We start from the raw sequence: 25,046 nt of genomic DNA, 5'->3' as shown, positions 1-25,046 counted from the left end.
ATTCCAGTGTGCTCTATTTACTGTGCACTTTATTTCTGTTGTTACCGCGTCAGCTCCACCGCAGATCATCAGGTGTCAGACCCCTGACGCTGGGGACCCCTGATTGAGAGGGATATCCGCGGCCCACCTGGAGCCTCGCTCTTCCCACTGGAGTCCAGAGATGTGCGTCGGTTGGAGTCTAGGTTTAGGGCACCGAATCCTGTCTGCCGCCGTATTCATTGAACTAGCGGGGCAGGTTTGTTAACTGAATCGGGTGAACTGACTGCCTCGCTGTCCGTTCAGTGTCACTGTCAGTGAGCAGGCCTTGAGGAAATGGGCGGACGCGGGAGGGGACAGGTCGACCAGCCCCTGCTGAGTGAGCGCAGGCCCCTTGGGGCCCTGGGTTGGCTTGTTTGGGTCTGCAGGTGAGAATGTACACCAGCTGCAGCACATTTCTTGTTTCCCTGTGCTTGCCTTTCTGAGACACGTCACTTTCCAGCGTTTAAGTACCGGCAACCCCAAACTGCTGTTTTGAAACTCACTCATGTGCTCGGCCTTGTTCTTAGGGTCCCAGTCAAAGCCTGAGCCCACCCCCTCCCCGCTCCCCTGCTCTGCACAGGGGCTGGAGCAGAAAGTAGGTGAGATCTGGGTCCCTGCCCCGAAGGGGAAGGAGGCGGCGGCCTCCCTACAGGCTCTCTCCAGCACAGAGGGGCTGTGGGGCCACCCCCTGGAGAACAGGATCCCAGGCTGTCCGGCCCTAGGGCTGGGGTGGGGTCTCCGTCCACCGGCCCCTCTGATGGGGGAGGGACACGGCCTCCTCCCGCTAGCAGTCATATCCTCATCTTACAGGAAGGTGGCCCGTGGAGGTGCCTTGGCTCCCAGTGGCTCACCAGGTCTTGATAGCAGAGCCTGGCCTCCCCCCGCCAAGGCCCACCACCTCCAAGAACGGACCTCCATTCACCAGTTCCTTCCCAGCAACAGCTGTTAGGCCTGAATTTGTGTGATATTGTTTGAAACTATGATTGCTCTGAGCTGAAGCACAGCAAAGTGTCATGGACCTGGAGGCAGAGTTGTGGCTGGAGAACCCAGGGAGGCTGGGGAATTGAGACTCAGCTGGAGGGAAGGCCTTTTTGGCTCATAGAGGCCCCAGGGCGAGTGCAGGGCAGACTGGGCATGTGGAAGATTAGGAAACGCCTAGGGGAGGAATGCACGCGTCACTGGAGGCTCTGTGGGCTGTCACGGGTTTCTTTACACAGGTGCTGCTCCTCGGGGCATCCTACGGTGCTGTGATTCCTTTACAGATGGTGAAACTGAGGCTGGGAGAAGCTCTGTCACTCTTGCAGGAGCAGGGGTCTGAAGCAGCAGTAAGTGAGCATGTGCCTGGGCGCATGGCCCAGCTTTGGGCCTCTGCTGGTTGGCCCAAGCTTCCAGGTCCTGGAAGGGCTGGTGTTGAGGGCCCTGTGGACCATTGTGTCTGGGACTGGCGGAGTCGAGGCCAGAGCACAGGGGGCTGAGCCTCAGGCTTGCCTGTGTGCCCGCTTAGAGCCCTCTGTTTTGGTCCCTGTCCCTGGGCCCTCCGGCCTTACCTGCCCAGTTACTTCCTGAGCCTTTGCCTCAGGCAGCGTTCCTGGCCTTTTGTGGGAAGGAGGCATATTTGGCTTTGCTTCCCAGGTGGCTCAGTAGGTAAAGAAACTGCCTGCAGTGCAGGAGACTGCCTGTGTGTTAAGGGTTCTTACTCAGGTGAGGCTCAGGGTGGGGGGTGGGGGCTCTGCTCCTGCTCTGCAGTCATGGGGGCCTAGTTTCCTTTCATCCAGTGACTCCACATTCTCTGGGCATAGAACTGCCCACCAGGCCCCTGGTGTGCAGCTGGGAGTCCAGGGAAGTGAGGATCCCATGACCACCTCACCATCTGCATCTGAGCTGGTGCGTGTCCCTTCTGCACCGGTCACCTGGCTTTCTCTGTCCCTGCGAAGGGGCTGGAGGGACCTGCCAGGTGGGTGAGGTCTGTCATGGGCCTTGATGTTTTCTTAGTGGGTGCTTGTTAGACCCCTGGTCTATGTTTAGGCTTGAACTCCGCAACCAGGAGGATATGGAGGAAACAAGGGCTTGAGGTCTGGCCTTTGCAGGACACAGGTGCCTGGCTGGTCATTCCACCAGCACACAGGAAGCGGACCATCCCGCTGTGCAGACTGGCTGGTGGATTAGGGAGCCTCTGTGAGGGGCGTCACCAGGGTCAGCTGCTTGACGCCCGAGAGCCAATGCTTGAGAGACAAGTGCCAGTAGGAGTGGAAAGGCTGCTTTATTTAGCAGGCTGGCAACCTGTGGGGAGATGGCAAACTCATGTTCGTAGTGAAAGTGAAGTGAAAGTTGCTCAGACATGTCCGACTCTTTGCAACCTCATGGACTATACAGTCCTATAGCCCATGGCCTATCTACAGAATTCTCCAGGCCAGAACACTGGAGTGGGCAGCCTTTCCCTTCTCCAGGGGATCTTCCCAACCCAGGGATCAAACCCAGATCTCCTGCATCGCAGGTGGATTCTCTACCAGCCGAGCCACAGTGGGAGCCCTAACTACAAAGTTTCTGCTTGACTGTGATCATTTTTAAAGCGAGAATCATTGAGGGGGTGGGGAGGAGGTTGTTCATTATCTTCCACTGTGTGCATGATGGTGAGATTTGGGGCAGTGCTCCAGGAATCTGTTGCTCAGCCTGAAGTCCTCCCCTGGGGTGGGGGCCCTAGTTCCAGCAGAAGAATGCAAACATTTTGTTATAGATATTCCTCGAGGGGGGTCAGAACTCTGCCCCAAGGCTGCACTGTTGCTTCTTGACTGCTCTGCCCTGTTTTTTGTATCCCCTCTCAGATGAGCAACTTTTGAATCTGTCCTTTGGAACTCAGGGAGGGTCTCGGAAGCTGAATGAAGCCTGTTTTCCTACAACCAAGAGGCAGGGGACACGGGAAGGACTTTCACCCGGGAGGGGCCCACCCCACAGAGCAGGGGTCCTGCTCTGCTGCCAACAGGCTGTTGGCTGCAGGGGAGGCTTCATGTGGAAGGGGCAGCTGTCCCTTCTTGGGTTCTAAGCAGTAATTTTCCTGCCTGTGAGCTATGTGACGCCTCATCCATCAGTGACTGCCCATCCTGGATGGGGATGTGAGAGAGAGCGCTTCCTCATTCTGATTCCTGAGCCAGCCTCCTCCTCAGGGGCTGTGCTGACTCCTCAGGCCTTCCCTGACCTTTACTCTTGGAGAGCACGGCACCAGGGAGCTTCGCTGCTGCGGTGCCAGCGATAGAGTGCAGAGGGCTGGGACGGGAGAGGAGCGGCCCCAGGTGGCCTCGGGGCTTCTTGCTTTGGGTTGAGGCTGGTCATTCATCCTTTACCCTCCATGTGACCTTGAGGAAGTCACCCGGCCTGGATTTCTCTGACTGCATCCATGCAACTCCTAAAATTTTAAGATGCTTTTGAGAAGACCCTCCCCCTGCACCCAGTGTTCTGACAGATGCCGGTGGGGCCATCCTCCCCCTCAGCTCCTGCTCAGTAGAGGTTCCTGAGCCAGAGGGGCCTCTAGACCCTTCCCAGGCCTTGTTCTATGAAAGGGGGGTGGGGAGGCCTTCCCAAGACCAGCTCCTCCAGGAGCAGCGCTGTGTGAGCCATGGGTCCTCCCTGTCCTTGGCCATGTCTCCCTGCCCCCAGCGGTGGAAGGGACGTTGGATGGAGGTGGTTACACGTCTCTCACAGAGTGAGGAGCCGAGGCAGTTAGTTTCAGGAGTTCTTGGTTCTTTCCTAAAAATTCACGTCCTTCTAAACAATTCCCCTGCCCTCTCTGTCCTGTTTAAATGTCATTTTTCTTGCTAATGAGCGCTGGTCTTCAAATGGGGATAGGAGGAAACCAGGGACCTTGGGAATATAAGAATCCTAGGTGAATTACCTTAAATTAATGAGACTAATAAGGGAAGTCGAGTTCAGCTGTGCAAATTAGCTTCGTGTTATGGTTCTTAATGACTTAAATTGCCGGTCTTAATTAGATGCCCCCCCAAAACCATGAAACGGCTTCTGAGATCCTTTTGACCTAAAAGCTTCTCTGATCCGTTCACTCTGTCGAGTATAAAATTAGCCTAGAGATGTTCCTCTTTAAGATATCGCCAGAGTCTCACAGGGCTTCTGGTATCCGCCACCCTCCAGGGGCTGGGGTAGGAGGGTGGGTGGGTGGGCACCCTTCAAGAGGTGGGGCTGGGCTGGTAGAGGAACCTTCCTGGGGAGGCAGGCCGTCGGGGTGCAGGTGTGGTCCTCTGGTCAGTGGCCTGTCTCCCTGTCCCGACGATGAAGGGGAGACGCAGGAAGCGCACTGCGCAGGCAGCTGGGCAAGTGAGGGGATTTCTGGGTGCCACCTCTGCCTCTGGCTGGTACAGAGTGCAGTTCTCAGTGATTCGGGAGGCTGGCAGTAAGCTGAGAAAGAAAATGCTTCTGGCACGCCCCCAGACGTGGCCATCGTTGACAAGTGGTCCCTGACTGGCTCTGTCCCTCTGGGCCCTTCTTTTTAAATGTCTTTAGCCGGAGCACAGGTAGACATCCATTAAAAACACACGAGGTGCAGAGCTGACATGAACTCTTTTACAGCCATTGAAAGGATCAGCCTTTTTATTGGGTGTGAAGACCATTCACAAACAGCTCAGTGAATTTTTCCCACAGTGAATCCAGTCAAAGAGCCATCCAGCAGGAGACGGAACCCCCTCCCCCCCCGCAGCCTCTCACGCCCTCCCAGGCCAGTTCTGCCCCTCGGAGACACTAACACCACTGTCCCGACTTCCCACACCACGCGCCCACCCGCCCAGCGCCCGAACTTCACAGCCATGGTGTTGCCTGGAACGTGCTCTCGTGCGTCTGGCTTTCCCCCTTGGCGTTGTTCCTAAGGGTCGTCTGTGTGGTTTTGTCTGTCCCGCTGTGGATGGACACTTGGATTGTCTCTGTTCTGTATTTTTTGGATATAGAAGCATCCGTATCCTTTACTTTTGGCTAATTTGTCTGTCAGGCCTCCGTTGTGGCACATGGGTCTTCACTGCGTCACGTGGGTTCTAGTTGTGCGCAGGCTCAGTTGCCCCGCGGCACGTGGACTCTTCCCGGACCGGGGATCGGACCCGCATCCTCTGCAGTGGCAGGCGGATTCCTAACCAGTGCACCACCGGGGAGTCCCTCTAGTTTATTATAAATGCTGCTGCTTTGCGTGTTCTTCACACACTTTTTGGTGCACCTGAGTGTGCCTTTCTGTGAGCAGTTGCACTCTGAGTTAGCTATCTTCAGTGTGGGTATGGCTGTACCATCTTACACTCCCCCAGCAGTGTGTCAGGGCCCCATTTACTCCACATCCTTGTCAGCAGCACTTGGTACCGACTGTTCCAGTTTAGCTGTTCTGGTGGGTGCACAGAGGTATCTCATGGTTGCAGTTAGTATTTTCCTGATGACTAATGAGGTTGAAGAACTTCTCGTGTGTATGTTGCCTTTATTAATCATTTTAATCATCGTAGCATCCAGATAGTAGTGTGTCTTACAGATGTTCCGAAATGCACTTACCTGTAGCTGGGCATCTAGATTGCCTCCTGTATTTATCATTACAAACGATAGGCATCTCTGGGCCCTTGGTGAGAATTTTGTATTGTTGACAGATTTTGATAAATAATGTCAGATTGCTTTCTAGAGTATTCAGACCTTTCCAGAATGTTATCAGTAGTGTAGGAGAACTCTGTCGAGTTTCCCCTAGGTCAGCGAGCAAAGCATATTCTCATTAGAAGAACAAGCAAAACCTCTTTAAGGAGCCTACTTTAGATAACTCTAGGTGTACTTACGGAGAAGGCGATGGCACCCCACTCCAGTACTCCTGCCTGGAAAATCCCATGGATGGAGGAGCCTGGTGGGCTGCAGACCATGCTAAGGGTCAGACACAACTGAGCGACTTCCCTTTCACTTTTCACTTTCACGCATTGGAGAAGGAAATGGCAACCCACGCCAGTGTCCTTGCCTGGAGAATCCCGGGGACGGGGGACCCTGCTGGGCTGCCGTCTCTGGGGTTGCACAGGGTCGGACACGACTGAAACGACTTGGCAGCAGGTGTACTTAACGTTCTCTCATTATTATGATTGAGTTTGGTCACTTTTCCAGAGTAGTTTCTCTGAGCATCCCTCTTTTGTGAATTCATGCCTTTTGCCACTTGCATTTTTAGTGAGTTTTTTTGGTCAGTTTGTGTGTCATTGTAAAGTACAGGCCTCAGTCCTGTAAGATCTCTCTCCATCTGATCCATTGTAGCAGATCTTTGACGTGATGCCTCTTGATGTCGGCTCACTGTTTCGTCTCCCCCTTGGCGACCTCTCTGGGGTGTCCCCAGCCAGGCCACTGCCCTCCTCTCACGTGCCCAGGCCCAAGGTCCCTGGGTGCCCCGTGGGAAGGGGAGGAACACAGCCTGCAGGGGAGGGGGTTTGCAGTTTCGGCTGCTCACGCTGGCCGCCGAGGTCTGCCTGGCAGCCCTGGCGGTGCTGTGCTGCGCTGGGGCCCGAGTGTTGTGCTCTGGAGGCTCGCAGGACCGGGCAGCCACGCTGGGCTGGGAGCCACATTTTCAGTGCCGGCTCCCGTCCTCGTGCGTGTTTCTCACTGCCGCCCTGACAGGTGGGTACAGCCCCCCTCGTCTTAGTCACCAGAAAGCAGAGCCTCTGAGGTGCCCAGCTTCTCCCAGAGCCTGACGTTTGTAGCAGGAAGCCTGGGGCTCAGCCTCTTATCCCCTCCTTTCCCTGAGCCACATCCCAGCTCCCCAGCAGGGCCCCCAGGGCTGGCGCCCCCCTTCCCCTGATCAGCACAGCAAGGGGGATAGGAGTGAGCACTGTTTCTCAATCTTTGGGGCTTTGAGCAAAACATCTGTTTTTGAGTTAAAAGTTTAGATTGGTGTGTGGGGCACAAAGGAGCGTATAGTAGCGCTGGGCTTCCCCCCATTTTTAGGCATGAAAATAATAACGTACATGTTATAATAAGCATTCCCGAGAACTTCATGTCTGCTCAGCTTAAGTTTATACTTTTCTATTTTTAGATGATGGATTTGGATGTGCTTCTGTGAAGAGATGCCACATATCTCTACTGGCCCAAGGACAAACATGTCCAGTAAGTTGCCGGGTGAATTAACCCAAGAGCGGGAACTCAGGCCCTTCAGATGCAAAGGTATTGACACCCTTTGAGAAGACGGGGTGTCTGGATATATGGGGACCTTTGAGGGGATTTTTTAAAAAATTATATTTATTTAGTTTTAATTGATGATTGCTTTACAATTTTGCTTGGATTTCTGTTTTGAGGCCTGGAGTCTTCTGCTGTCGTTTAGAAGTTGCTCTATAGGAGCTGGTCCATATTTTGATGAGTTATTGATGTATTTGTGGGGAGGCAGGCGGTCTCCCTGGCTTACTCCTCCTCTGTCTTCTTCCACTCTCTGAGGGGATGTTGTAAACCAACCTTATTGCCTGGCCTAATTGTTTGAACTTCTAAAGGTTGGTTCCTGCTAGAGATAGCAGGAATGGCAGCATAAAGAGCTGGGAGAATCTGAAGCCCATTCCTCGCCGAGTATGCCGCCTCTCAGAGCAGCGCGTGAGCTCTGTGCTGGCCGGAGCATCTGGGCGGCTCAGCCCGTGGTGGCTCCTTGCCCAGAGACCCCGTGCCCGAAGCACAGCACTGTCCACTGAGGCGCAGATGGTCGTGCCTTATGGGAAAGAAAGCCCGAATGACGCAGCTGGCGTTCCTGTGGCCCCGAGGGGCAGAGAACAAGGCTGGAGACGTGCCTTTGGTCCCCAGGTTCCGCTGTCCTGTTTCGGCCAGTGGGCGGCAGACCTCTCTCTTCCCACACCTCTTATCCTTCAAAGAGAGATGGCAGTGAGCTGACTTGTCAGAATTAAAGATTTTAAAATTTAAAAAATAAAAAACTAAAAAAAAATAAAATTAAATTAAAAAATTAAAATTAAAAAAAAAAAAAAACTTTATCATCATCCTCAACAAAAACTCTGTACCCATTAAAAGCAACCCCTCCTTTCTCCCTCCCCCCCAACCCCTGGTAACCTATTTTCTGTCTCTATGAATTGTTTACTCTAGATAACTCATAAGTGGAATCATTACAATATTGGTCCTTTTGTGTCTTGTGTATTACAGTAAGTATGTTTTCAAGATACATACATTTTATAGCATGCATAAAAATTTAATTTCTTTTTATGGTTGAATGATATTCTACTGTAAGTATATTCTACATTTTGTTTATCCATATTTTGGTTATCTGTTGATAGACACTTAGACTGTTGCCACCTTTTACCTATTGTGAATAATTCTACTATGATCATTGGTGTACAAGTAAAAAAAAATAAATAAATAAATAAAGCTCCTCTGAGATTCGTCAGTGGGAAATCATAATAAAGCCAACCCCAGCCATAGTTTATGATTATGTTTGAGGCATCGTTTAATGTGGTCGTCTCTGGGTAAGAGACCGTGCTCTCTTTATGGAGTCCTGTGGGTGAGAGCAGAGGAGGTCATTAGACAGGACCTGGATTGTCAGACTCTCCCCTCCTCACCTGCCGGGGACCCTGGCTTCACCGAGTCTTGCCCGGGTAGGTCACGTGCTCTCTGCATGAGGCCACAGTGTCTCTCTGAGTTTTTGTGTTTGTTTAAACCAGTGTTTGTTCCTGTTTCCCAGGACAGCTGCCGCCTTAGGGGACGTGGGCGTGGTGCCGGGGCTTCTGGGGACTCAGGCGTGGTCTGACCCGGGAACAGGAAGTCATCCTCACCAATGCCATCATGGCAGCGAGAGAGCACAGCCCTCGCCATGGCGCCAGGGCCCGTGCGGTGCAGCGGGCCTCCACCATCGACGTGGCAGGCGACATGCTGGGCCTCTCTCTGGCAGGTGAGCCTCAGCAGGCTGCCTGTGGGCCCTCGCTGTGGTGGTGCCGGCGGGTGTGGGGCCTGGCAGCCCCATTTGAGCTGGAATAGGGAAAGTCAGCCCTCTTCCTGGGACTTGCATGCCCTGGAACCTGCCCGCCGGGGGTTTTCCAGGTTGCGTGGGCACCTCCGTGGCTCACTGGCCAGTAGGCAATGCGGGAGTGTCCACAGTGCCTGTGTGAGAGGTGCCCCGACCATAGTAAAAGCCCTTCGCGCTGTGGATGTGCAGGCCCGGGGGAGGGGATTTAGTCTCGGGGTCCGTGACTTCCTAGGACTCTCAGACCATCTCATGTAACAGTTTGGGAGGAGGCAGAGTGTCGGGTGCCCCCCATCCCATTTTACTGAGGAGTAACTGACATATCAATACATCACTGTAAGCTCAAAATGTAGAGCTTGCTGGTTTGATGTATGCCTACTGCGTCGCCACTGGTGATTGGGCTTTTTGCCTCAAATCGGAAAGCAGGGAAAAGTTGATTAAGGCTGATTTTTTTCTGTCATTTCTCTTCTATCCAGGAAATGTACAAGATCCAGATGAGCCCATTTTAGAATTCAGCTTAGGTAGGTGTCTTTAATTTTTTGTGTTAATATACATGTAGCTTAAAACCCAAAACAAAAGCACCACAGCTGGCAGGAGTTTGTACAGAGACCTTGTCGCTGCCACCACAGCTGCGGAAATGCTTCTGAGAAGGGGAGGCCGAGAGGCCGGTGGGAGCCTCCTGCGCATGGGAGGGGACCTCAGCTGCCCGGCATGGGACGCCCGTCTCCTCCGCGTGTGCTCCGTCCAGGCTGGTGTGGGGAGTGGGCAGGAGGGGGCCCCCAGAGACGCAAAGTCAGCCTCGCCGGGGAGAGGCGGGAGGGGTGAGGACATGGGGCTCAGGGCCGCGTTGCTATCCCTGTGGTGCCGCTCTCTGGCGCTCAGACCTCGCTCCATGAGCAGAGGCGCTGACGCCCGCGTGCTCCCCGCTCATGAGCCTCAGTGAGAGTGCGCCCAGAGTTGGGTAGCGTGGCTCACTGTGGGCTCACCTGCAGGAGCTTCTTCACCAGGGCCCAATACTTGCTGGTATTCTTCCCCTCGTCCTGTCCGTGAAAGACTGCTGAGTGAGGCATGCCCAGCTCGCCCTTTCCACCCTCCTCCTTCCCATCCTGATTCTGCCTGGCTACTCCTCAAGGCTGGAGGCTCTCTCTGGTGAAAGTAAACTCAGTCCTCCACAGAGATGCAGAAATGCTGGCCTTTGGAAGCCAGCCAAAGCAGTCAGCTGGCCACCCAGTTAACTGTCAGGGAGCCTGCCTAAGCCAACATGCCCTGCAGCCTGCTGAGACCACCTTCTTAGAACTGAATGTCTCACAAGGATGGGTGTATGTTTGTTGATCACAGTCTTATTCGTAATAACCAGCACTGGAAACAGCGTCCATCAGCTGGAAGATTAACTATGTTATGTGCATACAGAGGATGGCTGCTCAGCTGAGAAAAGGACCAAATCCCTGATAGACCCCTGGGTGCGTCTCAGAAGCACTGTGAAAAGTGAAAGAAGCCGTAACAAGAGGCCGGGTATTGTGTAATTCCATTTTCATGAAAGTCAGAAGGACGAGTCTGTAGTGAGAGAGCACAGGTTAATGCTTACCTGGGAGTGAGGTAAGGGCAGGGAGCCCTTTGGGGCGACGGAGATGCTCCCTGTCTGGACAGTCGTGGTGGGTCTAGGAGTGTGTGCACTGATCAGAATTGAGTGCCACACTTAAAGTGGATGTGTTTTACATACAAATTATTCCTCAAAGGTGATATAAAGCAGAATGAAAGAATAGATTGCTGGAAGGCTCACAACATGAAAGAAAAAAAGAGATTAGAAACAACAGAATCTGGGCTTCCCTGCTCGTCCTGCGGTTAAGAGTCCTCCTGCCAATGCAGGGGACACAGGTTCGATCGCTGGTCCAGGAAGAACGCCTGTGTTGTGGAGTACCTAAGCCCGTGCATCACGACTGCTGAAGCCCGCGTGCCCTAGAGCCCGTGCTCCGCAGTAAGAGAAGCCGCTGCAAGTGAGAAACTCACACACCACAGCTATAGAGCAGCCCCCGCTCGCTGCAGCCGAAGAAGAAGCTGGCACAGCAAGGAAGACCCAGCCCAGCCAGAAACAAATAAATGAAGCGATCCAAAAGAGGGACTAAACTGAGGAAAAGGAAGATCCGGGAAACAGAGCCCAACACAGGAGAGAAGTCAAAGAAACCCTTTAATGAGTAGTCTGCTTAGCTCCAATAATGTAGGACATGGATGTAACGAAAACGTTGAGTTAAGCTGACTATGGAGAGAGAGTGAGAGTTGATAGAATGGAGATAAAAAGTCTTCACCCTATAATAGAAATGTAGAAATCAGGACATTTCTGAATCTGACAAGTCAAGGGCAATAATGTAGTCATATTAATTAGACAGACGGAGGAAGAAACAGCTTAAAAAGGTGAGGGAGAATTTTATGTTAAATGAATTTTACTATACACACACACAAAACAGAAGGTGAGGAGTAGGAGCCAGATAATTGAATAGTCAAATATTTTATCTTAAAAACAGAATTTAAAACTGAAAAGCACTCATTTAAAAACCTTTATTAGAGAAAATGTTGGAGGGAAAGAAAACCCTATCAGAGAGGCCCGCAGTCAGCGTCGTGGTATGTATCCTTGCAGATATGTTTTTACACCCACACAGTGCTATACAGAAATTGTTAACGATTTTCTGGTTGTGGAGGCAATGGAATTATTTACAGAACTGTCATCCTGGTGTTTTTTAAAAGTCATTTTGGAAAGTCTTTAATTTGTTAATTCCTTCTGTTTTCTGTGTGTTGGTTTTTTGGCCGTGAGGCATGTGGGGCTCCTAGCTCCCTGACCCTACGTTGGAAGGCAAAGTCCCAACCACGTAGCGCTAGGGAAGGACCATCATCCCAGTGTCCTTAATGCGGTTTTTTCGTGTAGCAGAACATCACTGGCGTCCTTTCGTTTTAGCCTGCGTGGGTCTGCCACCTCATCGTTTTAGATGCCTGCATAGAGTCTGCTGTGTAACTATGCCGGGTCTATTTTAACCAGTCTCCTGCTGCTGGGCACTTCGGTCTTTTCAGTTTGCCGTCGTAAACACCGACAGTGAATGTCCTTGTACCTGGGTCTTTCACATGTTTTGTTGCTTCTCTCCTTAGGATAAATAATAGGATATAGAATTGCTGAGTCAAATGATAGGCGCCTGAAATGTGTTTTACCAGTTTACCTCAGTAGCATTTATTCGGCTGGGACCACAGATGCTCTGGTTGGAAAGACACCACATACACATCAGGGATTAGTGGTTTCTATGGAAATATGCCAGAGGAGTTATGTGAGTGACAAGCCGGAGATGTGGCTGTGGGCCCCTGAGAGGAGGCTTCATGGAAGTCATGGGACTGAGCTAGGGATTAAACCTTGGGTGAGATTTAGGTTGGATAGGAACAAGGCTAGGAGAGATTGTCACTTGTAGGGAGGTATTTTCTGAGAGTTGTTGGCCCATCAGCCCTTAAGCTGACATCAGTCTTTCCAGCCTCGGGCCACTTGCTGTATCTCAGTCTACCTGCCATCACTGGGCTTTGAGAGACCCAGGTGTTTCAGCCTCACATGATGAGAGGGCAGGCTGAGAGAGACCCGACCAGGGTCTCCGTGGAGTGTAGCTTAAAGGATGGAGAACAGTGGAACAGCCGTATCTCTGATGTGGAGGCAGACGTCATAGAAGAAGCAGAACAGAATTGAAAAAGACAACAGGGACTTCCCTGGAGCCCCAGTGGTGAAGAATCCACCTGCCAGCGCAGGAGACGTGGGCTCAGTCCCTCGTCTAGGAAGACCTCACAGACGGCGGGGCAGCTAAGCACATGCACCACAGCTCCTGACCTGGGCTCTGGAGGCCAGGGACTGCAGCTGCTGAAGCCCACACGCCTGGAGCCCCCGCTCTGCAACAAGGGAAGCCCCCTCAGTGGGACGCCCGTGCACCACAGCTGGAGAAAAGCCTGCACGGCAACAGAGACCCGGCACAGCCAAACAGAAATAATAGCACTGTGTTTCAAAAAGAGAGTAAGACCTTAAAGCTTCTGGAAGAAAAGAAACTGGAGAGCTCACAACCACAACTTCGGGTGAGGCACAGATTTATTACTTGGAGGAAAGTACTATATGCTTTAGTTTTCTATTGCTGCTGTAACAAATTACCACAATATAAGACCTTAAAACAAGCCAAATTTTTTATCTTATAGTTCCCTAAGGTCAGAAACCAAAGGGCTCAGCCAGGTCTTTACTTAATCTTACAAACACCGAAGTCAAAGCATCAGCAGGGCTGCAGTCCTTCCTGGGGACTCGAGGGCTGAAGGTGGCTCCTTATTCATTCAAGTTGTTGGCAGAATGAATTCCTTGTGGTTTGAGGACTGAGGCCCCCATTTCTTCGCTAGCTACCAGTCAAGGCCTGTTCTCCGCTTGTAAAGGCCGCTCACATTCGGTGGCTGTGGCTCCTTCCTCTCTCTCCACAGCCAGCACTGGCAGGCTGAGTGCCTTTCATGCTTAGAACTTCCCTGGTCTTTTTTTAATTCACGTCTTTGTAACTCACCCTTCCATCTTCCTCTTGTACTTTTAGGAGCTCATATGATTCGATTAAGCTCATCCAGATAATCTGCCGTAATCTTTCCATGTCAAGATTGCATGACCTTGGTTACATCTATGAAGTCCTTTTTGCCTGTATTATAATATTTTCAAAAGTTCCTGGGATTAGAATGTGGGCACTTTTTGAGGGGAGGAACGTTTTTCTGCCTGCTAGTCCCTAAAATTAAAAATCTAGAATAAAAAACTCTAGAAATCTTTGAGAAAATGAATAAATAAACCACAAACTGGAGAAAAATATTCATATATACCTGACAAAGGACAGATCTAGGATAAAATGCTTACAAATTGACAGTAAAAAAAATCAGTTTAAAGATAAGCAAAAGACTTGAGCAGACTCTTGACAAAAGAAGTTATAAAAATGAACAATGAACGCATGGTGAAAAGATGCTTAACCTCATTAGTCATCGCAGAAGTGCAAATGAAAACACATTCTTTAGAGCAACTAAGATGAAGGCTAACCCCAGCAAATGTTGGTGGGATTCAGAGCAGCTGGAACTCTGGTAAATTGTGGTGAGACTATAAAGTGATGCAGCCACTTTAGAAATCTGTCAGCTTCTTAGAAAGCTAAGCATATTCTTCTCTACTATAACCTAGAAGTTCCACTCCTAAGTGCTCATGCAAAAGAAAACATGTTCACAAGATGCGAGTAAGAATGTCTGCTGCTGCTGCTGCTGAGTCGCCTCAGTCGTGTCCGACTCTGTGCAACCCCATAGACGGCAGCCCACCAGGCTCCCCCGCCCCTGGGATTCTCCAGGCAAGAACACTGGAGTGGGCCGCCATTTCCTTCTCCAATGCATGAAAGTGAAAAGTGAAAGTGAAGTCACTCAGTCGTGTCTGACTCTTTGAGACTTCATGGACTGCAGCCCACCAGGCTCCTCCGTCCATGGGATTTTCCAGGCAGGAGTACTGGAGTGGGGTGCCATCGCCTTCTCCAGGAATGTCTATAGCACCTTTATTTAAAATGGTTCAAAACTGCAAACAACCCAACTGTCTATTAACATACAGTGACTGGTAAGTGAATTTTGGTATATTCATTCAGTGGAATATAATTCATCAGGTTTTAAAAAGAATGAATTATCAGTACAGATGATAAACAATACAGATGAATCTTAAAAACATTGCATTTACGTTCAAGAAATTCAAGAGTGGACAAAAATGGTAAAAATCAGAAAGTGGTTGCACAGGCAGGGGAATTGACTGGGAAGTGGGAGGGGGAGCTTTCTTGTCTGATGGAGAAAGTCATCTTGTTGTGTGAGTGTGTATGATTGTTAAAGCTCATTGAGTGAAAACCTAGGCTCTTTGTGTCTTATTATAGCCAATAACTAATGAAAATCCATAAAAATGTATGAGAACATATTACAAAGAGATCAGTTTTCAGAAGTAAATTAATTTGCAGAAGTGAAAATCAGTTTACGAATTTTAAATCACCAGTGAGCATTTGAAAAATAAATGAGAATGATGAGAACAGGAGTAAAGACCTCTAAAAATCCTCTCCTCCATGAAGACAGTGAAGAAATGGTCCAGATCAACGATTTCAGTTGCCAAGATGCTGAAACAACCTAAGTGCCCATCCGCAGATGAACGGATGAAGATGTGGAGGGTGTGTGTATGTGATTGTTGTATGTGTGTATATGTACATATTATAGATGTGAGTATATACACACACACACACATACACACACACAGAGAAATATAAACAGTGGAATGTTACTCATCTGTTAAAAACGGATGAAATTTTGTCCTTTGCAGCAACATGGATAGACTTGGAGGACATTATGCTAAGTGAAATAAGTCAGAGAAAGATAAATACTGTATGATACCACATATATGGAATCTAAAAAATACAACAAACTAGTGACTATAACAGAGAAGTAGACTCAGATATGGAGAACAAACTGGTGGTTTCCGGTGGAGAGGGCAAGGAAGGGGCATATGGGGCTAGGGGATTGAGAGGTACAGACTGCTGGGTATAAGATGGGCTTAGGCATCTATTGCACAGAGTGGGAAATACAGCCAATATTTTATAATAACTAAATGGAAAGTAACTTTTATAATTCTATAAAAAATTTAAAATGAAAACAATCAGTTGTTTCAGGACTCTGGGAATTAAGCAGAGGCCTTCAGCACTCTGGGGCATGTTCATTGCCTCTCTAGAAAAGCCAGTTCTTGTTATGAGTATTGGACTTCGATTTACCGTCTATTTCATCAGTCACCAGGTGGATATCTTTCTCATCTTATTAGTATCTCTTTAATCAGAAAGTGTCTTACAGTTAATGGCATATCATAGGTTAATGGCAGTGGGCCTTTTTTCCTTTCATAATGCATTTTACAATAGATGGCATGTTAGATTCAAAGAAGTATGATTATTTTTCTTGTGGGTCCCTTCTGTGATTGACTAAGGCTTCCCTGGTGGCTCAGACGGTAAAGCGTCTGCCTACAGTGCGGGAGACCTGGCTTCAATCCCTGGGTCGGGAAGATCCTCTAGAGAAGGAAATGGCAACCCACTCCAGTACTCTTGCCTGGAAAATCCCATGGATGGAGGAGCCTGGTAGCCTACAGTCTATGGGGTCGCAAAGAGTCGGACACGACTGAGCAACTTCACTTTCACTTTATCTGAGTCTTACAATCTATTTCAAAATGCTCAGTGCAATACATTTTCTAACTGAAACAGTTCTATGAAGTGTCTTTGGTTCTAAAAAGCCACATGTATAGTAGTCTCACATTTGATATGAGTCTTATAAGGAAAATGAGCATGATTTTCTTAAAAAGAAAAAAACGTTGCAATAGGATTTTAATTAGCTTCCAACATATGTCACGCACAGATCCAGGGATGATGTGAGCTTGGGAGTGCAGCAGCCCTGGCTGCGGGCGTGTGTAGCTGGGTCTTGATTTCATAGACTCTGTGGCTGCCTAGTTCCAGTTAGTTATTAAGGTCAGACTTCATGGGTCAGACCTTTCCTGTGCCTTCCATTCCGTGGATGAAGAGAGCCTTCCATTGGCAGTTATGGCATTGCTGTCCTGGGGGCCGGGAAGGCTGGGAGGAATGAGAAGGGATCATTTCTAATTTAAAAAGTCTCCTCCCTATAACAGCAGTCAAGAGTGATCATCTCATTCCGTTGTGTGGGGTTTACTTCTTTTACCTTCTTTGGGTGTGTTTGGAACAGAGAACTAACTGAAGTCTGATTTTTAAGAACCATTTCTACTTTATTTTATTTCTATTCTATTTTAATTTTGCAGCCTGCAGTGAGCTGCATACTCCATCACTAGATCGGAAACCAAATAGCTTTGTGGCAGTGAGCGTGACCACCCCACCCCAGGCATTCTGGACGAAGCACGCGCAGACGGAGATCATCGAGGTGGGTGCTCCCTGCCCCCGGCGGCTCCAGGACTGCTGCTGGGCCTGGTGGGAGGCCTGCTCAGTGCCCTGAGCGCCCATGGCTGTAGCTGTATTCCTGTGGCTTGTCGCTCTTCTTTCACGAAAGTTCATTTAGCACGTTGCTATCTTTCATCGCATTCCTCATCCGGGTGGTGCTTTTATTTGCCGTGTTGTTTATAGTTGCGCAGTAATGTTCCGCTCTGCGACCCCATGGACTGTAGCCCGCCAGGCTCCTCTGTCCATGGGATTCTCCAGGCAAGAATATGGAGTAGGGTGCCATTTCCTCCTCCAGGGATCTTCCTGACCCAGGGAGCGAACCCCAGTCCCTGCATTGGCAGGGGCCTCCTTACCACAGAGCCATCAGAGAAACCCTTTACCTGCCATATCCTTTAGAGTTGTTGACTATCTATTGGCTGGCTGTTTTTGAACAGTGATCCTCTAAGGCTGATTGCTTTTTAAGAGGTGAGACCTCATACTCCCTTCTCATCTCGAATTGGCTGCTGCTTTTGGACACTTGTGCTCTTCATTCAGAGTTTAGGGAATGTGACTATCAGCCAACCGCTTACTGGCCATACTTTTGTTGGTTGGTATTTTTATATCCCTTTTTGAGTTGTGTGCCATGTATTTAATCTTTACATGCAATGAAGTGACACACAGTCACCTCAGGAGTTTTACCAGATCTCTCTAGATAATTGAGCACGTTACGTAAGTTATGAAACTAAGTGTAGGAGGCGGCTGGTGTGAGCTCCTGTAAGATTTTGTTGGCGATGTGAGTTTCTGTGTGAATGTTGCCCTCCCTGGCAGTCTCCAGCAAGCAAACTGCATTTCTCCTTTCCAAGTTTTACATTTTGCTTGATAGACCCTCTAATTACCTTGGAAATTTATTTCCAAGTTCAAGGCAACAGTTCCGGTTTCTAGCATTTGTCTAGCACTGCCTACCTGCGAAGCAGAGCACTGGGAGCTGTGGGTGGCACAGTGACCCTTGAGCCCCCGCCCCTGCCCTCAGGGAGGGTGCCAGGCTGTGGGTGAGGAGGCCAAAGTGAGCATGGCTCCCTGCAGACGAGCGGAGTGTGGGCCGTGTGAGAGCAGAGCGAGCAGGACAGTGCGTGGGGATGGGGGCCTGTCCCACTCGCTGTGCGGCTCACACTGTATCGCGTGTGCACGAGGCACCCCAGGGGTGCAGGGTGTCTGGCCATGCTGTAGCCGGCTGGTCTACAGGTGTGTTTAAGGCGGGTCCTGGGGGAGTGATCTGGGGCCTCACTGGCAGCAGGGAGGAATGGAGGAAGAGGGCGTGAGAGGGAGGCTCTGCAGGTGGAACTTGCAGGGGTGAATCGTCCCTGGGTGGTTCAGAACAACAGAGAAGGCAGCAAAGCGGGTGCCTGGGTCTGGAGCCTCCTTGGAAGGAGAGTCAGAGGGAGTCTGACCAGCAGATGGAGTGGTTGGGTGGGAATGTGGCCCCAGCAGGTCACTGCGGGGTGGGGGTGGGGACGAGACTGTCCAGCAGGTGGCGAGACATCAGATCTGGAACTGCAGGTACAGACCAGAACTGCTAACAGTTTGGCCGAGATCGCTAACCACTGCCTGAGGAAGCAAGTTTAATATAATGGCGTTTGAGGTCGGGGCTGGGCTGCCAAGAAATAGTGACCTGTGATCTAGAGACTCGCAGCTCATCCTCAGAAAAAGACAACCTTAAAAAAGCTGGACCTCCATTATTACAAACCTAGGATTCTAGAAATAAACAGTTCTGACCATTCATTTCCTCTTTCATCTTTCCATCTGCCTCAGCTTAAAGGAAGAGCCTACAGGAGTAGACCCAAACACGTCTGCAGCTGTAAGAGTAGTCTCAGAAAGTCTTTCCTGCTGGGGCGGGGGGGGGCCCGTAGGGTGAGCTCGTGGGCCTAGCGTGTGGTGATCTATTCATGGTATCTGGGCCTACAGGCTTTGTCTTTCTTGGAAAGCAGAGTTTGGCTTGTCTGCATCCCTGTAAAGCCTGTTTGCATTCCTGTTGATCCAAGCTGGTAAGATGTTAGTTTCTCCTTCTGAGAATGTTGGTGTATTTCAAAAGCAACCACTTAAGGAAAATGCAACTCTGTATTCTGATTTTTTTTTTTTTTCTGTTGTAGGGAACCAATGATCCTATATTTCTAAGCAGCATTGCCTTCTTTCAAGACTCTCTCATCAATCAGATGACACAGATCAAGCTGTCCGTGTATGATGTCAAGGACAGATCTCAGGGAACAGTTAAGTACCATGTTGTGGTTCGTGGGATGTTCTTCCCTTCTTTTTCTAAAGCTACATAATTGTCTGAGAGGTGAACACAAGACTGACTTTACTCCTGGCTTGCGAATTAATGTCCAGGTGTTTTTGTCTTTGGGAACATCTTTCTGAGCCTCCCATTGGGCTTCTGAGATGAAGTCAGACGTGTTGAGAGAGCCAGCCAGCCGGACCCCCCCTCCTCCCCCAGCCCCGAGAGCTGGAGGAGAGGCTCAGCGTGGGCACTGATGCTGTCTCCCCTCTCCCGCAGATGTACTTGCTGGGGTCCGGGACTTTTGTCGTCAAAGATCTGCTCCAGGACAGGCACCATAGGTTGTATTTAACACTAAGGTTGGTATTTAATTTTGTCTGTCTGCAAGGATCTGGAATCACAAGGTCCAGGGACGGATGGGGAAGGTCCGACCCTATATTGAGAGAGTGTGTTACCCTCAACCCCCGTCCCCAGAAGCCAGTCTTGGGGGGAGGTGGTTGTCATTGAGGAGAAAGGAAAACATTCAGCCTGTCAGAGGGCCTGTCATGGAACGGAAGTGTGCAGTGTTCGTGGGAAGTATGCAGACCTAAAGGAAAACCTTTGTGTATGTCTAATAATACCAAATGTATTTGGCTGCCATCTGTCCCCCGCAATAGGATATGATCTCCCAGAGAGCAAGTATCCCAAGACTTAGAACAGTGTCTGCTGCTTAGGAAATATTTGTGGAAGGAACGAATGAGGGGAGGGAGGGGCCGCCCCCATGTGATGGGGTCAAGATGTCAGTCCTTCCCAAATTCATTTTAGGGGCAGGCCCCACCCTGATGTAGTGTTCTGTCTGTCTGTCTCTCCATCTTTTTTTTCCCCCCAAATAATGTAACAATTGGGAAAATAGTCTGAAATAGCAGAGACGGTTTTGATGTAGGAGATGAATTCTTGGCCAGTCGTGTGGCATTCTGAAGACGCAGAGATGACAGTATTGCATGCGCTGGGGAGGGCTTGCCCTGAAGTGAGCCTGTGTGTGTGGAGAGCCTGGCTCAGGACAAGAGAAGGGTCTTGGGAGAACGGGCGGGTTCGCTTCAGGGAAGGATGGTTAGAGGAAAACACTCAGGTTCATCTGTTGCCAGAGCTGATTCTGGTTGGACATCATCCTTTTTAGAAGGAGCTAGAGATGGTCATTGAACAGTGTGACTGGGGTTGACTTTCCCAGGCACGAGAACCATGAGAGTGAGTCACAAAGGAAATGGTCGGTGGATGGATGGGGCCGTGCAAAAATGCAGAGCCTGGCTAAGCCCCACACTTCAGGCTTCACAGTATTGCTTTATGAGTCAGAGACGCACCAGAGCTTCCCTGAATGAATCAGATGGGCCCAGGCAGCTGGCAGCCACCCTGAGGCGTCTTGGGGTGAAACTGACCAGGGCTAGGGGGGCCTCAGCTGTATCACGAAGGATTCAGAGGCTTTGGGAATTCCCGGGTGACCTCCGCTAACTGGGGTCCAGGCCTAGGACTTGAGGCTAATCAGATCTTGAGGATGGGGTGGATGGAGCAGAAAGGGGTCCTGTGCCAGAATAAGATGCTCTGGGTCCTGACTCTGAGATGTGTCCCCGTCACTCTCAGGGGAGGGGCAGCCCAGGGATGAAGGGCCCCTGCCTCCCAAGCGGGCAGGGAGGTGGCTTTGCCCCTCCCGCTTTACTGGCACATCCGTGCTTCCCTGTGGGGTGTCGCCCCCTCCCAGACGCGGCCTTCCCTTGCGGCCCCACCTTTGCTCCCCTGCCGCCCTCAGAGCCCCCGCGTGTGGCAGCTGCTGGGGGCTGACCAGCTGGCCCCGTCCTGGTGCCCCCAGGACCTGCCGACCACCCGCGACGCTGAGCTCTGTGCCTAGCAGAGAGTGAGGCGCAGGCACCGTGCCAACACTGCAGGGCGCTGCTGGTTGCAGGTCCGCGGAGAGTGACCGCGTGGGCAGCATCGCTGTGATGGGCTGGCAGATGGAGGAGAAGTCGGGTCAGCGGCCCCCAGTGACCCGGTCTCTGGACACCGTCAACGGGAGGGTGAGCACAGCATCTTCTCCCTCTGGGTGGGCTGGAGGGCCCTCCTAACGGACGTGGCCTCTGAGTTCAGGGGACGGGACAGTGGGGCCCTGACCGGACATGCCTGCGCCCCCAGGCACTTATCCGGTAGAGAGGGCAGTCCCCAGCCTCTGTTCCAGGTCACAGCTGGCTCCTCAATAGCGGGAGCTGCAGGCGGGAGGGGAGAGGTGGCTTGCAGGTGTGGACTGAGACCCGGGTTGTCTCTGAGGGTGGGTTAAGGTCTTCCTCTCCCAGACACTCCCTGTCCATGGCTGCCTGGGCCCCATCGCACACCTGCGCCCCCCGCCCACCTCTCCCTGCCCCGCCTCATGCACAGCCGCTCACACAGACACTCAAACAAGAGCCCAAACACTGATAAGTCGTCATTGTAAAATACAGAGATCTCTCATTGCACCCAAAGCAAGTCTGAAACGTTAGCGATGGAAATACTCTCAGGCCTGTCTACCACCGCCCTTTCATCCTACACAGCAAAACACTCAGAGACAAAGGGAAGTGACTCGGTCAGAAGAGTGCATTTCTAGAAACCCGTGTGGGCGGAGGGCGTTCAGTGTCCCAGGCGGTGGCTTCTCTTGTTTGTGGCTGGGGCTGGGTGTTTCTCACAGAGTCAGCTGTGGATACTAGTTTCAAGGAGGCTTTTATGGTCTAAGATACGCCCTGGAATCGCCCGAGTCAGTTTCGTCATGCTCGTGTGTATGTGTTTTTAGATGGTTCTGCCTGTTGACGAGAGCTTGACTGAGGCCTTGGGGATCCGATCCAAATATGCTTCGTTGCGAAAAGACACTTTACTGAAATCGGGTAAACAGCTTCGTCCGTGGGTACTCTTGCCACTCTCATGAGTGTCCGCTTGGGCCCGCGGTCCCCTCCCCACCTGCTCCGATTGTCAGGGCGTGTCTGCCAGTGGTCCCCTCCCGGCACACCAGCATGCCAGTCTTTGGTTCAGCGTATTGGGAACTGGTGACCCTCCAGGCGAGGGGCTCCTCCTCCCTTTGGCCCCGTCTTGATGACTCGATTGCCAGTGGCCCTCCCCACCCAGTCCCGGCACCTCCAAGCCAGGGACATGGTCTGGGACGACAAGACTGCATGTCCCGGGGCAGGAGCACTGAGGCGGTCACTCGGTGGGCTTGCGTTTAAGTGTTCGGATTCCCTGGAGATAAACAGTAAGGAGACCTGGGGGTGAGGGCACCGTGTAGGCTGGGGGGCCGCGGTGGCCCGCCCCCGCTCACTGCAGCTGTCTCTCTCCCGCCTCAGTGTTCGGTGGTGCCATCTGCCGCATGTACCGCTTCCCGACCACCGAGGGCAACCACCTGCGGATCCTGGAGCAGATGGCAGAGAGTGTGCTGTCCCTGCACGTGCCCCGGCAGTTTGTGAAGCTCCTGCTGGAGGAGGATGCAGCCAGGTGAGGCCCAGGGCTCCTGCCGGCCGCCCCTTCCCGCAGGAAAGCTCGTAGAGGGGGTGGGTGAGCACAGACCTCAGACAGGCCTGGTCGCACGTCCAGCCCAGGCGCCTGCCTGCTCCTCAGCCTGGCTCAGTTTGCTCAACTGTGTCCCCCGTTTGTGTGTGAGGAAGTCACAAGATCGCCTGCCCGACAGGCCAGCTGTGCCAGCACCGAGCACATGTTCCCCCCACTTCAGCATTCCTTTTGCTGATTTAATAATAATAAAATGGTATGACTTTTTAACTTCAGATAATTTAGTAGATTCCTAAAAACATTTAAAAATTAGCCCCCCAGAGGAAAAAGTGCATGGTGGAAAAAGTGAAAGAGTGCAAAAAGGCTCTTTACCAAAAAGGCAAGTCTTGAGATGCTCAACTTTCTTGTTCATTTCCCAAGAAACAGCCACTTCAGCCATGCCAGTGTTTTCTGCTGCATTTCTGTATATATGCACAGAGCACTCAGTCAGTTTCAGGGATTAACTCCTGATTGGGAAAGGGAGATCCTCATAAATGATGAGGACTTCAGGTCTTTTATACTTTCTCCCCAGTTTCCTAAAATGGGTATCCTTCTTTAAAAATCCATGTGTGTGTTCATCATTCTGATTCTGTAGCTGCTATTTCCTGCCGAGCTGAGACTGTGTATCATTTCTGTCTCTTCGGCCATGCTGCATGGCAAGCTGGGGATCGAACCCATGCCTCTGAAGTGGAATCTCAGGTTCTTAGCCACTGGACCACCAGGGAAGTCCCATATATTTCAGTTCTTAAGCAGCTTTCATTTCTGTGGAGATCCCAAGTCCTCTCTTTCTTGTCCTCGTCTCCCCTCACCCTCACACCTTCTATAGCCGGACAGTCCGTCACTCACACAGACAGTGACGGGAGCGGTGGCTGAAGTTGCCGGTTTCCCAGGGTCCTTGTCCCAGACCTGGAGAGGATGGCAGTGAGACTCAAGGGCCTGGCGGCTGTGGGACCCACACTGCTGAGCAGCCCAGCTGCAGGCTCGTTGGACAGCTTTCTGTTCTGCAGCTCTGCTCGGGGAGGGCAGGAAGGCCCATGCTTCCCAGAAGCCAGCGGGGCGGAACCCTGGGGGACGAGGAGAGGGGAGAGGGTTGCCCTCAGGCTCTAGTCCTCTTGTGATTCGGGAGGGTCGGAATCAAATGGACTGCAGCTCAAGCTCTTGTGGCCCCTGGACACGTGTGTGGCCACAGGGGCCATGGCAGAGCCACTCCCCTCTCCAGTCCTTCGCTGCGTTTTCCCTGAACACCTAGGTTCCTACGGAAAGCCTGTCTGTGCAGTTTCCACACGGTCAGTGGTTGCCCACCTTTCGTACAGCCGCATGTGGGGCCATCCGCCGTGCTGCCCCGCTGCTGGCCCCCCAGACCCACAGGGCCTTCCCTGAGCGTCCGTGACGCGCCCACGACCATCTGGCCTCCTGGATGCTCAGGACTCCTGAGCCTCCTCTGCCAGGAGGGAGTGGGCGCCATGGCCTGACGTGTGTGTTTTGCTTGCAGAGTGTGTGAGCTGGAGGAGCTGGGGGAGCTGTCCCCATGCTGGGAGAGCCTCCGGCGCCAGATTGTCACACAGTACCAGACCGTCATCCTCACCTACCAGGAGAACCTGACCGACCTCCATCAGTACAAAGGTGGGCGCCCATCCTCATTTCCCAGCTAAAAACCTGGAATCCAGGGCTGCTCACATATGCCCACTGACAGACGCGCTAATGGATTTTTAAAAATAGATTCTCATGTAGATGTTGGTTCTTTCAGATATGGAGTTTTCAGATCTTAATTAAGACAAATGTGTGAATTGCATTGAAAGTTCCTTCCATGGTGTCATCTGCCAAAACAAACCACTAGGATGAAACTGAGGAGAGAGAGAGTCCCAAGCTGCCGGTCCACGTTACTGCCTCATCTTGGTCCTGCATCAGTGCAGTGCCAAAAGAATGTAGGCCTTTTTCCTTGAGACCAGGCCAGGCGCGGTTTCTAGATTTCCTAGCTTAACTGGTGGTCCTTATACTGATACATGGACTTCCCAGGTGGCACCAGTGGTAAAGAATCTGCCTGCCAGTGAAGGAGACGCAAGAGACGCGGGTTCGATCCCTGGGTCGGGAGGATCCCCTGGAGAAGGAAATGGCAACCCACACCTGTATTCTTGCCTGGGAAACGCCATGGACAGAGGAGCCTGGCGGGCTACAGTCCATGGGGTCGCAGAGTCAGGAAAAACATGAGCGTACACACACACACACATTGACATAAAAATTGTCTGAGTGAAGCTCTCCATTTTAAGGCTCAAAACAGAAAATGAAATACAGACGCCTCTTATTAAAAGGTGCCACTTGATTTTCAAAG

General features: G+C 51.3%; 1 protein-coding gene across 20 annotated transcripts in view; it reads left to right on the top strand.

Moving 5' to 3' along the window:
* INPP4A (inositol polyphosphate-4-phosphatase type I A) overlaps positions 1 to 25,046 on the top strand; it is a 139,456-nt gene that overhangs the window by 56,989 nt on the left and 57,421 nt on the right. For 13 of the 20 annotated variants that reach the window (XR_009600182.1, XR_009600181.1, XM_027967074.2 and 10 more), the window contains exons 2-11: positions 7,046 to 7,116; positions 8,681 to 8,887; positions 9,436 to 9,480; positions 16,803 to 16,921; positions 19,065 to 19,181; positions 19,466 to 19,545; positions 21,120 to 21,231; positions 21,975 to 22,065; positions 22,519 to 22,666; positions 24,210 to 24,340. Coding sequence is in view for 18 of the 20 variants with exons in the window: in XM_027967074.2 (XP_027822875.1) it covers positions 8,782 to 8,887; positions 9,436 to 9,480; positions 16,803 to 16,921; positions 19,065 to 19,181; positions 19,466 to 19,545; positions 21,120 to 21,231; positions 21,975 to 22,065; positions 22,519 to 22,666; positions 24,210 to 24,340 (949 nt within the window). In the remaining 2 variants the exon portion in view is untranslated. Of the gene's footprint in view, positions 1 to 7,045; positions 7,117 to 8,680; positions 8,888 to 9,435; positions 9,481 to 13,539; positions 14,577 to 16,802; positions 16,922 to 19,064; positions 19,182 to 19,465; positions 19,546 to 21,119; positions 21,232 to 21,974; positions 22,066 to 22,518; positions 22,667 to 24,209; positions 24,341 to 25,046 lie in introns of those variants that run through there. The other 7 variants (XM_060413935.1, XM_060413939.1, XM_060413938.1 and 4 more) reach the window with 3 other exon arrangements.

This window comes from Ovis aries, chromosome 3 (assembly GCF_016772045.2).
Source record: "Ovis aries strain OAR_USU_Benz2616 breed Rambouillet chromosome 3, ARS-UI_Ramb_v3.0, whole genome shotgun sequence".
NCBI classification, from domain to species: Eukaryota; Metazoa; Chordata; class Mammalia; order Artiodactyla; family Bovidae; genus Ovis; species Ovis aries.
This window is presented reverse-complemented; position numbering and strand designations above follow the sequence as displayed.